The sequence below is a fragment of the Podarcis bocagei genome (assembly GCF_964188305.1).
Source record: "Podarcis bocagei genome assembly, chromosome: 13".
Taxonomy (NCBI): domain Eukaryota; kingdom Metazoa; phylum Chordata; class Lepidosauria; order Squamata; family Lacertidae; genus Podarcis; species Podarcis bocagei.
The window spans coordinates 32,188,056-32,204,932 of record NC_138138.1 but is presented as its reverse complement, the minus strand read 5'-3'; the positions used below and the strand labels follow the sequence as shown (position 1 = coordinate 32,204,932).

The window sequence follows — 16,877 nt, the reverse complement described above, 5'->3', positions numbered from 1 at the left end:
TTAAACAGGGACAGACTACTTGTCTATCTAGCCTCATGAAATCATATATTATTTCTGCTTCTTTGCTCATCATTGTTGTGTGTGTGTGGTGAGTCAGATAACATTAGGCAGTGTGACAGAAGCAGCCCAGGGAGCAAAGATCGGCACTTCTGAAGAACTATAGAAAAAAGCATGTTTATTTCACACTATGCATACCAACCAAATTATTTGTGTATTGTCAGGAAATGCACAGCATTCAGCTGTGCTATGCACATTCCCAAAGGCATGCTGTGGATTCACTGCACTCAATTTGGCACCTGCTGTAAACATTTTTGTTTAGGCAAACCTTCCCAGAGATCTAAAATATTTCAATCTGTTTTTAGTTTATTGCTGATTCTATTTTTTTTGAATGTTTAAATAGTTGTTTTTAACTGCTTTTGCCAATAATTTTTTTTTATTCTTTTGTAAACTGATTTGATTTTTTTAAAACAAACGAATAGTGTATAATTTTTTTTTCTAAATAAAATTATCATTCTAAATAAAATATATCATTTGCCCTACAGAATCATGCACATGAGCAGGGTTGCCATCTCATCCTCCCTCCCCTGACCTATAGGTAAAGGTAAAGGTACCCCTGCCCGTTACGGGCCAGTCTTGACAGACTCTGGGGTTTGTGCGCCCATCTCACTCTATAGGCCGTGAGCCCGCGTTGTCCGGAGACACTTCCGGGTCACGTGGCCAGCGTGACAAAGCTGCATCTGGCGAGCCAGCGCAGCACACGGAACGCCGTTTACCTTCCCGCTGGTAAGCGGTACCTATTTATCTACTTGCACCCAGGGGTGCTTTTGAACTGCTAGGTTGGCAGGCGCTGGGACCTATACCCAGTTGCAAAAAAAATGAGCAAATGCAGCTTTTGTGGCCCTGGAATATAAAGACCTTTTTTTTTAAAAAAAGATGCTCTACCCTTTCCCACTGCACGCTCTCATATACAGGCAGGGGGGTAACTGCTACAAGTCTAGGCTGCGGTGGAAGCTTTTTGCATGCCTGGAAGTGGGCTTGCCCCAAAATGGGAGGAGGAGGAAGAGAGAGTCAAAGACAGGTGGCAGGGAGAGAATGCTAGAGAACCTCCACCCAGAAAGGAAGAGGGCAGGTGGAAAGTGGATAATGGCATAACCTCTGAACATTGTGGGAGGGCAATTTGAGGCACTCCCTCCATGCTGCCAACCTTGTTGCTCTTCTTGCTGCTGACACCTTCCTTGCCTGACTGGTCACTTGCCCCCTCCCTCCCCCTTGCCCATTTGTCCGCTGTCGTCCTCCTCCTCCTCAGCCTCAGGGAAGAATTGGGAGATGCCACAGGACTTGCCATGGGCCTGACGCTACCTGACATGAGGTTGCACCAGCCTGCAGAGTGTCAGAAGATCCCTGTCCACAATATCCTTCTTAATAGGTTGTCTGCTTGAAAGACTAGTGGTACTTTCATTTCCTTACTTCTGCTCCTCTTTGGATGTTTGACTGTCATCAACAGTGGTTTCTCTTGAAAGTGAAATATCTCTGGAAGGGAACTTTTTGATATCCCCCGCCCCTCACACACACACAAATACTAGATTCCTTCAGAAACTTAATGTACTCAGAAACATAGTTTAAAATATGCACAAGAAGTTGCTGAGAACCAATTGAGTGCCCCTTCAGAGTATTTTAAAGGGTTAATTTGTCTTTCCTACAGATTTGAACCACTTAAGAGGAATAGAATTAACAGAAATATAATAAACTAAAAGCACTTTCCCCCTCTATCTATAAAAGATAATTTCCCAGCTGATCTTGTACGCTGAGACATACTGGTCCCAAGGCAACAAGTTTCTCAAGTGCTCAGAAACAAAAAAGGAAGAAATGTTGCAACAATCAAAACAGCTTCAATCACATGCACATATATATACCTCCTTGGCAGACTTGAATACTAGAATCAGTGGAAGACAGTCAATTAGATGTATATTTCAAATCCGAAGCTCATAGCGGTACGTATTAGGAATGCACTAGCTGTGAATTTCCTCCACTAAATGGATGGACTTGATTGCCTACAAAGCCCCTTTGCACTCTACTATGCTGCAGTTAAGACATCAAAAGTACTAAATTGGCAGGTATTACTTCAAACCATTCACTGTTTTATGCTTTAATTCTGGGTGATGGAGAGCCACCTGTTCAGTACTAAGGGCTGGTGAATTTGAAGGGCAGTGATAAAACTACTGATGATTAATGATGCATTTCCCATATTCACAATTAGAGGCAGATACATACTCTTGATTTTAAAAATAATAATTTTCAATTCTCTTTATGACTTCATGGTTCTTGTACAACATGAAGCTACTGTCCTGATCTAAGAACTAAGGAATTTCTACATGTGTCTCCTCTTGCTTTATGGCAGGAGAGTGAAAAACATTTTCCCCTTATTATTATCACATTTCCTTGGGGTAACTAAAAAGATGCTGGATGCTAGCAATGGTTGGAGACTATGGCAGTGGAGGACAGTGTGAGAGACAAAATTGCATGGGGCCATCCATTCTTTCCTTCTGCAGCCCCTTTTCTCACCCCCCTCTCTTTCTCGCACAGAATGGTGCTGGGGAGATACAGATCAATTGTGCCAGAGGGTCTAAACTGACCATTACCTAAGAGCATTTGAAAATATATTGATGAATTCAGGTTGTGGTTTTTTTTTAAAAGACAAATGTTCAGGTAACAGATGATATGGAGCAAGTCAGATATTATGGGTCATTTGTTCCAAATCTTTCTCTGTTACATTCTCCCTGTCTCATATTCTTTTTTTATGTCTACTTTATTTATATTCCTGAGTCTTGGCTTCCTTCAATTATCGGCTCCAAATTCAACAACTTGTTCTGCACTCAGCAAATGTGGGAGGATCTGTCCTGCTGATAGTGCTCAAAAGAGGGGAAAGGTGGTGTTTGCCGTTGTTCTCATTGATAACTTCTTTAGAAACAGTGAATATGAGCTAGGGCACACAAACATTTAAGTAGTTGATTTTAACAAATGGTGTCTGAATGTGTGAATCAATTCAAATGATATGATGGTTAATTTGATTCATTGTGATACCAAAATATGACTTTTCATGGGCCAACTGCACATGAATGTCCTTATTTCATGGGCCAATGATTAATGGATAACAATAAAACTTTAGGTAGGGCTAGAAAAGATTCTGCTCTGAATTGTGTCAGCCAGTGTAAACAATACAGTGGTACCTCAGGTTAAGAACTTAATTCATTCTGGAGGTCCGTTCTTAACCAGAAACTGTTCTTAACCTGAGGTACCACTTTAGCTAATGGGGCCTTCCATTGCCACTACACCGCCACTGTGCGATTTCTGTTCTCATCCTGAAGCAAAGTTCTTAACCCAAGGTACTATTTCTGGGTTAGCAGAGTCTGTAACCTGAAGCGTCTGTAACCTGAAGTGTCTGTAACCTGACGTACCACTGTATTAATTAAGATAGATCAGGGGTGTGACTCAGCTTCCTATATTCCTAGCTGCATATGGTGCCAGCAGCAAATGTGGAAGAAGGCTTTTGTCCTTGTTTACTGCTTATGGACTTCAAAGAGACATCTGATTATCTACTAAAGAAAAAAATGAGCTGGGCTGAATAAGGTTTTGGTTTCATCCAGCAGAGTTCTTATATCAAGGATCAGGCACCTCCAAATTCTATCAGTTCTTTCTCTCCTTCTTCCCACAGGGTAGATGATGTCAAATGAGACCAATTTTCTTCTTCTGGGATTCTCTGATATGCGGGAGCTGCAAATTTTACACTTTGTGATATTTCTTCTGATTTATTTGGCTACTGTCATGGGAAATCTACTCATAATCATACTCATAACCCTCAACCGTCAACTTCACACGCCAATGTACTTTTTCTTGATGAATTTATCCATTGCAGACATTGGCAACATCTCCATCAATGTCCCCAAAGCCATGAGCAACTCCCTCATGAACACCAGGTTGATTTCATATCCAGAATGCGTTTCCCAAGTCTTTTTCCTCATCTTCTTTGCAGTGACTGACCTGGTCCTCCTCACAGTCATGGCTTATGATCGATATGTCGCCATCTGCAATCCACTACGATATGAGACAGTGATGAACATGAGAGCTTGCATCCAAATGGCAGCTAGTGCATGGATGACTGGCCTTTTCAATGCTATGTTACACACTGGGGGCACATTTTCCATCACTTTCTGCTCTAACGTTCTCAACCAGTTTTTTTGTGAAATCCCACAATTGCTGAAGCTCTCCTGTAATGACAATTATATGACAGAAGTTGGGATCAATGTATTTGCAGCATGTGAAGCTTTCGGTTGCTTTATCTTCATAATCTTTTCTTATGTTCAGATTTTCACCAACGTACTAAGAATCCCCTCAGTGCAAGGGAAGAAGAAAGCCTTATCTACCTGCTTGCCACACCTCATTGTTGTCTCCTTATTTATCTGCACTGGCACCCTTGGCTATTTATGCCCAACTCAAAATGCCCCCAAAGATCTGGTCATGATGATTTCTGTGCTATATTCTATGTTGCCACCCATGATGAATCCAGTGATTTATAGCATGAGAAATCAAGAGATCAGATCAGCACTGTCAAAGCATTTTGGATGGAAACTATGTTCCAAGCATCAAATGAAAATCATTTTGTAATCTACTGTATTTTGATATGGGCATTAAGGAGGGAGAATAAATTATTTTGGTTTGCATTTTAACATCACCCACCATACTTTGTCAGTCCCTGACTTTCTAATCGATTGGAACATGACTCTCAGTGAGATAGTGCATTTCTCCAATTTTTGCAATGCAGTGGCAGGTCAAATAAATGTGCAAGAATATGTTTGTTTTAATGAAAAGGTGCATAAAGAATAGGGTGAGAGACAATTTAAACAAACAAAATGCACATTTTAGGGGCAAAATGCATACCTCAGGTGAACAAACCTACAATTTTAATTGGATTTTTGTAAAAAAAAAATTTTAAAAGTGAGTGGTTTGATGAATAAATGATTGTGTATATGCAAAATTGACATGGAGTAGAAATATTCTGGTCCATTTACAGCAAGTAGATATCTTCTTAATAGTATATGTTCTGTAGTAGCAATGGTGGATTTGGTGTGGTTTTTTAAAGGTATGGACTTATAATTTATTTCATAATCAGAAAGAAAGAAAGAATATAATAATAATAATAATAATTTATTATTTATACCCCGCCCATCTGGCTGGGCCTCCCCAGCCACTCTGGGCGGCTTCCATAAAAACCAAAAATACAGTAAAATGTCACACGTTAAAAACTTCCCTGAACAGGGCTGCCTTAAGATGTCTCCTGAATGTCAGATAGTTGTTTATCGCTTTGACATCTGCTGGAAGGGCGTTCCACAGGGCGGGCGCCACTAGAAAGAAAGAAAGAAAGAAAGAAAGAAAGAAAGAAAGAAAGAAAGAGAGAGTCCTTTTTGTTTTAGGGCAAAAGTACTGGGATTTAAATTCCTACAATTCTTACCAATAAGGCCCAAAAGAGCTAGGAATCTGACCAGGGGCACTGACTTGCTCCCCATTGAGGGGGTGAGGCTACGTGACATGTCACGTGACTCTACCCAGCTTGCCTGGCAGGATGCATGGAGGGCGATCTTCATGTTTGTTTGTCCCAACTGCTGCCTGGCTCCTGTGCTTCCAGGCTGCTGGGCAGAGGCTGGGGTGCACAGAAGGTGTGCAGCAGTGGCAGAGGTTGGTGGCAGCCCTCCCCCCCAATATTGTGGGGCACTGCCCCCTGCTGAAAAATAGTGGGGGAGCTGAAGCCTCCTCTGCCCCTTATACCCGGTGCGCCTGGATCTGACTATCTGAAATACCACTTCCTATTACACATGCCTTCACATGAAGTGCTCTTCCATCAGACACCAGTTATGTGGTGTTTGGTGTGAGGAAGATTCCATGCTTGTTGCACTTCTTGGTTTAAATACTTTCCCCAGAAAAGCTAATATTTCACCATACTTACATTGTTTCAGCACCACTGAAAAGGCTTGGATATTTGTAAACAAGGTTGGTTTACATTTTCTATTGACATTCAGAAACACCCTATGTGTTCGTATGTGTTTGTTCATTTATTTAATTAATTACATTTACTTTCCATAAAATATCTCAAAGTAATTTCATAATAAGAACATAAGCAATAAAGAGATTTAAAAACAGGCTGCTGTTTCCAGCCATGAACCTCTGAAGATTGGGGGCTCAAACTGGACATAATGGGAGATAGCAGAGGCTAGCTTCCCCCTTAATTCCCCCAATGAATTTGGGGGGTGCCTTGAACCCACAGACACCTTCTGCTGTCAGAGTTGGAAGACTTCACCAAGAATGGAGGGGCAGGGTGCTGTGTTATGCTGTGACTCCATTTTGAAGAAAGCCTTGATCAACTACCTAGTTCACTGTGGATCCCCTTCTATTTTGGATAATTGGGTTAAGTAAAAGGCACCCCAGCTGGCCTGATGTTGACAAAAGCAGCTGGCCTGATGTTGACAAAAGCTGATAACAATTTGACAGCTAATTTGCAGGTTAAATTGCTGCTGGGATGGGACTTTGAAAAAAGAGGGGTAGAACCTTTGACCACCATTTACTTACCTCCATGTACTTCTGAATCCTATCTGTCAGAAATAATGGGAGCCATGTCAATGAAGTACCCTCCTAACTCCCATTCCCTCAGGATGATCCATGGTTGACAATACAGGAAAACCAATGGGGCAACATTTTCCCTTCCAGCTTCTGGCCCAAAGCAGTTTCCATGCTGAAGCCTGGCCAGAAGCCAGAATGGAAAGGATCTCAATTATCAATTTCATATAGAAACATTTGAAACTATGTCAAACAAACAAACAAACAAACAAACAAACAAACAAGCAAACCACTTGTTCACACAACTTGTTCAAAAAGGGGGTGTTGGACACAAAATGACAGTTCTTCAAATTGGAGGAGTCCAATTATGTTTTCCTTTTTCAAAAGAGGCCATATTATCACCTCATTTAGTACTTCCCCTGAGATAAGTGTTTATAACTTTGCTAGCCCAAGTGTAGAAGTCTAAACATCCTGATTTCAATGACCAGGATGAGAATACAAGCAATTAGCTACACTTCTCCCAAGAGCCTGTCCACATTTCAAGGTCAACAAAGTCCAGTAGAAGGTATTCAAGAAGAGAGTGAGGGGGCAGGGTAAGACAACATCAGGGCCTATCAGAATGACCCCCTCTTAATGCTGAAGGACACCACCTGCCCTGTGAGAAATGAGAACAGAGTGATATATGCAGGCAAGCAATTTCAGGTCCTCCTTCAGTTGAACTGTCCTCTACCACTACCCCAATTCACCTTTATATCATTTTATCATTTTAAAATTGTAAATGGTCTTGGCCTCAGCAGAAAGGTAGTATAGCTATATGTAACAAAAAACCCCCAAAAACATAGCCTCCTCCAGAATAGCTACTGAAAAACTAGAATACAATCAAAATGGATCTCAGCAATGCTGTCTGCAAAGTGCTTTGCAAGCATGTGTCAGTGGGCCTCAGCGTCATCATCTATTTTCTCTTGAGGAGATAGCTACTGTCTCAAAGGCCTTTCGTAATATGGAGCAGCTTCTTGCAGCATAGAATCCCTGTACTCTTGAGTCTGAACCCGGACCTGAAGCTATGAGAATGAATTACTGACATAGGTCTAGCTCCCATGAGTTGAACAGTCCCATTAGCTTATCAGTGCCAATTATCTAGGCTAGGGTAAGGGAAATAATAATAAAGGCAAAAGAAGAAATATCAACAAACTTTTCTGATTAGCTGCACTGAGCTCCTGGGAACACGTCTCCAAGAAACCAAAGACAGACATATAAATTCCTTTCCACAACTGAAAAACTGAAAAGCTACACTGAAGGACACAGAGTCTTGATTCAAATGAAGAATGGAAGTGGTGCAATGAAGAGACAAATGCAAACACTTCACTGATCCAGCTGGAAGACAAATTGCACCTACAGTACTGTTGATAATACGTGCACAGTGCTTTTTCTGGGGGTACTCAAGGTCATGCAGTCCTGAAACTCATCCCCCCTTCAATGTTTAAAGTGTGGTACTTACTGTAGCAACTTCATGGTGAGTACCAGTACCATTTTTCTTTTAAAAAGCACTGATAATATGTATGAGGAAAAGTAAATAAACAGTTTCTTATTCCCACCCCCTTTCTTCTCACCATCCTCATCCCCATTCTCTTGTCTCTTTGCCCATTCATCTTCCAAGCACAATTTCTCCATCTTTTACTTTTCCCTCAGATGCTCAGGGCAGACTGAAGACACACAATGAACAGAATGAGTTAGCTGAGATATATATGGGGAGAGAAAGAGAGAGAATAGAATAGAATAGAATAGAATAGAATAGAATAGAATAGAATAGAATAGAATAGAATAGAAGAATAGAATAGAATAGAAAATAGATAAATAAATAGCCCAACTTTCTTGAAACCAAATGTTCTTGCTTGCTGTGTTTGTGAGACACTCTGTAGACAGGTTTTTAGAGTGACAAACTTTCCTGGAATGAGCAATTAAAGTAAATTAAAATGTTGTTTTCTAACTATGCAAAAGACCCCATTGTAACAGTGTGCGGGTCTTTGAAGACCAGGTTGTGTCTCAGCAGCACTTCCTGGAATGACCCTGTCACATCATCATTTCAGGAAAATGCTAGGCTAGAAGCCAGTTCTGAAATAGCCCAATGTCACTGTGTGTAGGCCCAGGGCATGTGAAACACATTTTGACCTTTTTTAAAAAAAGGAATCTCAGCCACCTCATTAGATTAACAAGGAAGTCACTGCAAAATACTCATAAATAGGATTTGTATGAAGGTCTTACATTCCTAGGAAAAGAGGCAGAAAAAATTATTGAATGTTGCAGGGAGTTTTTTTGGGAGCGTGGGGAGAGGGGGGAGAAAGCAGGCTTTGATACAGCACAGCATGATGTTTAGATCATGTAACAGCATTGCCAGAATAGCCATGGGGAGAGTTGTCATCTGAATTGACCACAGGGCCTATATCCTGTGTCCATATCTCTGTACTGTGGCTTGTTGTTGCTGGTTATAGGTTGGGATACTGGTCTTAGAAAGCAGACCTTCCAAGTGTCCCTTTTTTCCAGGGATGGCCCTGATTTAGAGAAGCCGTCCCAGTTTCTCATGTGATCCTGGAATGTCTCGCTTGTCCTTATGGTGTTCTTATTTTCATTGGAGAAATCATAGAATCATAGAATCATAGAATCATAGAGTTGGAAGAGACCACAAGGGCCATCGAGTCCAACCCCCTGCGCCAAGCAGGAAACACCATCAGAGCACTCCTGACATATGGTTGTCAAGCCTCTGCTTAAAGACCTCCAAAGTAGGAGACTCCACCACACTCCTTGGCAGCAAATTCCACTGTCGAACAGCTCTTACTGTCAGGAAGTTCTTCCGAATGTTTAGGTGGAATCTTCTTTCTTGTAGTTTGGATCCATTGCTCCGTGTCCGCTTCTCTGGAGCAGCAGAAAACAACCTTTCTCCCTCCTCTATGTGACATCCTTTTATATATTTGAACATGGCTATCATATCACCCCTTAACCTCCTCTTCTCCAGGCTAAACATGCCCAGCTCCCTTAGCCGTTCATCATAAGGCATCGTTTCCAGGCCTTTGACCATTTTGGTTGCCCTCCTCTGGACACGTTCCAGTTTGTCAGTGTCCTTCTTGAACTGTGGTGCCCAGAACTGGACACAGTACTCCAGGTGAGGTCTGACCAGAGCAGAATACAGTGGCACTATTACTTCCCTTGATCTAGATGCTATACTCCTATTGATGCAGCCCAGAATTGCATTGGCTTTTTTAGCTGCCGCGTCACACTGTTGGCTCATGTCAAGTTTGTGGTCAACCAAGACTCCTAGATCCTTTTCACATGTACTGCTCTCAAGCCAGGTGTCCCCCATCTTGTATTTGTGCCTCTCATTTTTTTTGCCCAAGTGCAATACTTTACATTTCTCCCTGTTAAAATTCATCTTGTTTGTTTTGGCCCAGTTCTCTAATCTGTCAAGGTCATTTTGAAGTGTGATCCTGTCCTCTGGGGTGTTAGCCACCCCTCCCAGTTTGGTGTCATCTGCAAATTTGATCAGGATGCCCTTGAGTCCATCATCCAAGTCGTTGATAAAGATGTTGAATAAGACCGGGCCCAAGACAGAACCCTGTGGCACCCCACTAGTCACTCTTCTCCAGGATGAAGAGGAACCATTGATGAGCACTCTTTGGGATCGGTCAGTCAGCCAGTTACAAATCCACTGAGTGGTAGCATAGTCAAGACCGCATTTTACCAGTTTCTTTACAAGAATATCATGGGGCACCTTGTCAAATGCCTTGCTGAAATCAAGGTAGGCTACATCCACTGCGTTCCCTTCATCTACCAGGCTTGTAATTCTGTCAAAAAACGAGATCAGGTTAGTCTGACATGACTTATTTTTCAGAAATGTTGGAGGGTATGGTAGGATGTCCCTTTTTCATTTGTGAAATGTTTGAAAGTTTGGAGTTATCCAACCCCTGAGCCGTCTGAAGGCAATCCTGTATAGGGAAGTTGTTGTTTTTTAAATGTTAAAAGTTTTATTATGTTTTTATATATGTGGGAAGCTGTCCAAAGTGCTAGGGCCACCCAGTAGGATATGTGGGGTATAAATATTAAAATTATCATTATGGAGTGGGGTGTCCCAATTTTGATCGGAGAAATGTTGGCGAAAGTAATGCGTGAGTACCATCAGCTGGGAAGTAAAAGTGAAATCAAGATATAGCACCTGTATAAGTCAGTAGGTTTCCTATATAAAGTGGGGGGTTCCCTTATATCCCCAGTATGTGGTTGCACTATATTCTCCAAAAAGTGAATGTCTTCCATGGATTGGTCTAGGCTCGGGTTGTTGCTGGGGTGTGATTGCTGTTGGAATAGCCTACATGACCCAGGTGTCAAAGGTGTCATCAAAGCAGAGGAGAGACTATGGTGGGCAGAAGCTGAGAAAGTGTTGTTCTAAGCCACTCATGAGGATGCTAACCTACTGCATGAAAATGCATCATCATCATCTTCATCATCATCTAAGGTCCCGGGGTAGTATACAACACTATAAAAATGCCAATTAAAACAATTTCAGTTTGGAAAAAGAGGTGTAACCCAAGATGTGTGTGTGTGAATATGTTTGTATTTGTGGTGTCAAGAAATAGGGTGAAGATATCTGCCTTCAGTATGTGGTGTAAACTCTATAATGAAAGTGCAAAATTCACCTTTTTTGAAAGTGGTTTGTACAAAAAAAATACCCTATCCAAGAACAGTCCCATGAACTTTTAAGGAGACTGGAACTACCAAGAGGGGCCCCTCTGCCATTCTTGACACAAGGCAGAGTCTTGTAGAGAAGGAGGTAATATAAGATATTAGGAGGCCAATTCACTTAGCATTCTAAATAGTAATATGAGTAGTTTAATTGAGCCCAGAAACTAATTTGTAAACCACTGAAGGTGATTTGGTTTTTTTTAAAAAGATATTTATTAGTTTCCAATTTTTTACAAACAAAAAGAAAAAAACAAACATAAAAAATATTAAAAACACATACATTTCACAACTTATTTTTTTATAACTTATTTCCCCGACCTCCTCATACCTCCCCTTCTTGTATACCCAGTTTGAATTGTTTATACAGCAAATCCTTATCTCAAAGCATTACAGCTTAAAAAGAAAAAAAAGAAAGAAAAAAGAAACACCTTATTTTCTCTCCAACATCTTAAATTGTTATAACTTTAAATTCTTACTTACAAAAAGAAAGTCATTTTATCATAATTACAGCTTGAAACCACTTAATTTCAATCCAACATCATTCAATATTCCTTAATTTTACAATATTTTTGTAAATAGTCCTTAATTTTTTTTTAGTCTTCTTCGGCCGACTCTTCTCCCTGGTCACGGATTCTGCCAGTCATTTCTGCCAGTCCCATACAGTCAATCAGCTTCATCTGCCATTCTTCCAAAGTGGGTAGATCTTGTGTCTTCCAATACTTTGCGATAAGTATTCTTGCTGCTGTTGAAGCGTACATAAAAAAAGTTCTATCCTTCTTTAGCACCAATTGGCCGACCATGGCCAGGAGAAAGGCCTCTGGTTTCTTCAAGAAGGTATATTTAAATACCTTTTTCAGTTCATTATATATCATCTCCCAGAAAGCCTTAATCCTTGGGCACGTCCACCAAAGGTGAAAGAATGTACCTTCAGTTTCTTTACATTTCCAACATTTGTTATCGGGCAAGTGATAGATATTTGCAAGCTTGACTGGGGTCATGTACCACCTATATATCATTTTCATAATATTCTCTCTCAAGGCATTACATGCCGTAAATTTCATTCCGGTGGTCCACAACTGTTCCCAGTCAGCAAACATAATGTTATGCCCTACATCTTGTGCCCATTTAATCATGACAGATTTAACCGTTTCATCCTGAGTATTCCATTTCAACAGCAAGTTATACATTTTTGACAAAATCTTAGCTTTAGGTTCTAACAGTTCTGTTTCCAATTTAGATTTTTCCACCTGGAAACCAACTCTTTTATCCTGATTGTAAGCCTCCATTATCTGGTAATAATGGAGCCAATCTCTCACTTTATTTTTTAATTTCTCAAAACTCTGCAGTTTCAATTTATCTCCTTCTTCTTCCAAAATTTCCCAAAATTTTGGCCATTTGACCTCCATATTGAGCTTTTTCTGGGCCTCACTGAGGGGATTTGTGAGTTCAAAATTGAACCCTAGTCAGTAATAAGACTGCTGCATTGTGAAGCAGCTGGAATTTCCGAGATATCTACATATTCTTCTCAAGGCTAAAGTAGTTATATAGAATTTTCTCCTATGCCTCAAAGCTTATCATCCATTCAAATGCATATATGACATCCACTTTGTTGTACTATGAGGAAAATGTTGCAGGGGCAACAGGATTATCACAGTCCTCCCTACATGAAGCACAAATTTCATGGTGGATTGCAGCACTGCCCAAAATATTGTTAATTATGAATTTAAATTATCTGCATACAAGCATTAAATAAAATGGAGAATCAGTTCTGATATTTGATGGGATTTTCTCTCACTCACAGGTAGCTCAAAATTTTGTGTGACATGCAAAATGAATAATCTCACTTTCACATCTGGATTTCTACTTCTAGAATTTTCTCAGATCCGAGAACTACAGATATTACACTTCCTTGTGTTCCTAGGACTATACTTGATAACGGTAATTGGGAATCTTTTGATCATCTTTGTAATAGCCCTTGACCATCACCTGCATACACCAATGTACTTCTTCCTCATGAACTTGGCCGTTTCTGATATTGGCTCAGTTTCTGCCATTCAGCCCACATCCATGGTTAATTCAATCATGAATAACAGGCACATTTCTTATGGTGAATGTGTCTCTCAAGTTTTTTTATTTTTTCTCTTTGGATGCGCTGATATTACTGTGTTAACCATAATGGCACATGACAGGTATGTTGCCATATGTAATCCACTACAATATGAAGTAGTTATGAACAAAGGGGCCTGCATTCAGATGATTATCATTGCATGGATCACTAGTATTCTCAATGCCGTACTACACACTGCAGGCACATTTTCCATTACCTTCTGTTCCAATCGTGTTGATCAATTCTTCTGTGAACTGGCAAAACTACTAAAATTGTCTTGCTCTGATTTATACCTAGTTGAAGTTGGACTTCTTGTATTTAGCTGGATTTCTGTGTTTGGATGCTTTGTCTTCATTATTGCAACTTACGCATGGATCTTGAGAACAGTCCTCAAAATGCCTTCTGAACAGGGACGGCATAAGGCCCTCTCCACCTGCCTGCCCCACCTCCTGGTTGTCTCTCTGCTTATGTTCACTGGACTTTTTGCCTACATCAGACCACCTAGTAATAGCTCATCTGGGATGGATCTAGTCTTTGCTGTGATATATACAATATTTCCTCCTATGATGAATCCCTTCATCTACAGCATGAGAAACAAAGAGATCCAAACAGCATTGAAGAAGCTATTGAGCCTTAAACACTTTTGTGACACTGTTCCCAGATATATCCAGAAATCCTTGGGATTTCCTTGAACAGTCCTCCCCAGGCGTTGAAAGTGTTGAGATCTGTGAAAGAATTCCCATCACTGGAGACAGATAAAATGTGGGGCCACAGGGGTGGTCTTCCATGTCTGCTAGTAGTTATCATGGTCACTAAATATTATCTCTTTTAATTTATATTGATGTTTTTAAAATATATTCTATCTATTTGCTCTGTTTAGCTTTGCTTTTATGCTGGGGTGGTTTCTTTATTATTGATGATGTGTGCTTGTTTTAAATGATGCTGATGCTGGTTTCTTTTAGCCTTATTGATGTACAGCCTGAGATCTCTGCGTTAAGCATAGATCTAAATATGTTTGCTTACACCATTTTATCTTTTCAGGACATGTATGTGTAATCTCCCCGCATTCCATGCATGTTTTTTCTGGAGCCTTTAAGCAAGAAGGATTGTAGGATTAACTTCCTGTTTTTCTATTAATGTGTGATGTTGATGCCTGGTATTAATGGTGCATTTTTCTCAAAAGTCTTATGTGGGAACAGTTGAGGTAATGCCATTGCAATTCAAAACTGCAACAGCAAGTCAATCGACCATACCAGCTATATTGTACCAATATTTCTGCAAAATCCAAAACTACTAAAATTGTCTTGCTCTGCCTTGTTCCTATCTGAAGTTGGATTTATTTTATTTAGTGCCATCATATCATTAGGGTGATTTATCTTCAGTGTTATAACTTCAGGGTGGATCTTAACTGCTGTCCTCAAAATCCTTTCTGAACAGTGAAATACTATTATTATGGTATTAATATTGATATTAATTAATATTAATAATGGCACAAGGCCCTCTCCATTTGCCTGCTCCTCTGCCTTGTTTTCTCTGTACTTGTGTTCACGGGACTCTTTACCCATGCAGGACCTCCTGGCAATAGCTCATCTGATCTGGATCTTGTCTTTGCTGTGATATATACTACCTAGAATTAAATAAATTCACAGGGTGGTTATTAGAAGTAAGAAGCTGCACAGAAATCCAAGTCAAATTGTGTGTGTGTGTATATGGACATACTGTTACAGACTAATATTGTTGTAGGATTAAAAGATTTGCTTTGAATATTTGGGTCCTCTTTAAGCCCATTATGTTGTATTTCCATGAATGGACTCCGTAGGAGAATGCACTGCAGTCCATTGAGTTGCCATAAAGAGACAGTGATTCATGCTTGCAGAAGGAGGCAGGAGGCTCCCCCTCTTCAGTTGAATGCCACATTATCCTAGTGGTAGGAAAACCATAGGGCAGAATAGGCTCTGGCCCAACCTTTTTATGACTGGCAGGCACCTTCCTGAAAGGTGATGGTAAGGGTCACGCCAAATCACCTCCAGGAGGCTCTGCCTACAGCCATGGGAAGCAGTGGTGAAGGAAGTTGCAAAGGTACAAGGGGGGAGGGAGGAAATAGGTGAGTGACAAGGGGCAGTGGCAGGGTAGTGGTGGTTGTGGGGGCATGATACATACCGGCTCTTATTTTTCTTTAAGACCAAACCAAAAAAACACTTAATACAACAATGCTGTATCTTTTTCTCATGTTATATTGAAGTATTTTAATTAGTAAATAAAATGCAAAAGGCTAAGGTGGTTCAATGATTTTTCTCTGCAAGGGAAAACCAGTGCTCTGTCACAAAAGCCACCTTGTAGATATTTTTGTCATGTTCCTGAAAAGGAATAACAGTCAGCACTCAAGGAACTACCATCAAAAGAGTGTCACCTTGTGCTTATTGCAATCTTTCAAATGCTTGAAAAATAATAATAATAATAAAAGATTCACCACCCTTTTCCATTTTGTGTTTCTTTTAAATTTTGAATTGGAAGATTAGACGGAATCTGAAGATTCATGCTGTTCTCCCACAAAGCACTGTAGAAAATGCAATACCTAACTTTCTCTTTGAGAGCCAATATGGATAGGAATGGCTTCAGATTTATGATTATGCCACAGTGACAACACAGCTGATTTTGTATCTCCAAGACTGGGGTTTGTATTGGGAAGCCTTTTGTTTGGTTGAGGGGAGGTTGTGGCCTCACCTACCCCTCCTCAGTAAGGGTATCCTGTTAGAGGGATCCGGGGTGTGATTTTTTTCTGGAGCCTTCGCATGGGCTAGAGCCATGTCACAGTTCCCTACGGGAACCCCTGGGGGTGTTACTATGTGACTTAAGTTATAGGGCACTTCCTAATGGTGCACTCCCTGCAGACAGGCAGGAGTCAAGATATAGTCTGGCTTCACCCAAAGCCTAAGCCAAACCACTCACATCTGTAACCAATAAAGTTGTGGTCTTTTTGAACCCATGAACCATAATATTCTGCATCAGTGTGATTTATTGTTCTCCTGGGAACTTTGTGGCTCTGTTGCCTTGGGATGCAAGGAACTGCTGAAGTGGTCAAACCAGTCTCTTTGGTAATGGCCCTAGTCAGCTTGCTAAGAATACACGTAAAATGTCTTAAGTATCAAAAAGGAGAATTATTTTAGGGTTTGTTGGAATATCCCATACTTGTTTTTATAATATTCAGTACTGTCCAGGAATTCTTAATTTTCAGCATTATTAAGGGTCCCTGAATGGATTCCCAGCAAAGTACTTTCACGGTGAAAATGACACAAAGCAAACATAAAACCGCAGTAAATTCATTCATTCATTTTACATACATGTCATAAAATAAATAAAAAAGAGAACTGTCATTGTGAAGTTCTGTGTTTCAGGTTGTGTCACCACCAAACCCCTTTGCTGAAGCTTGGTCTTT

At 40.5% G+C, this 16,877-nt stretch overlaps 1 protein-coding gene across 1 annotated transcript; it reads left to right on the top strand.

The window, feature by feature from the left end:
* Positions 1–3,720: 3,720 nt before the first annotated feature.
* LOC308571758 (uncharacterized protein) lies at positions 3,721–14,133 on the top strand (the record flags this gene model as incomplete). Its single annotated transcript, XM_081167389.1, has 3 exons — positions 3,721–4,658; positions 7,095–7,171; positions 13,136–14,133. 3 exons carry the CDS (start codon positions 3,721–3,723, stop codon positions 14,131–14,133), a joined length of 2,013 nt encoding a protein of 670 aa, XP_081023515.1.
* Positions 14,134–16,877: the final 2,744 nt, after the last annotated feature.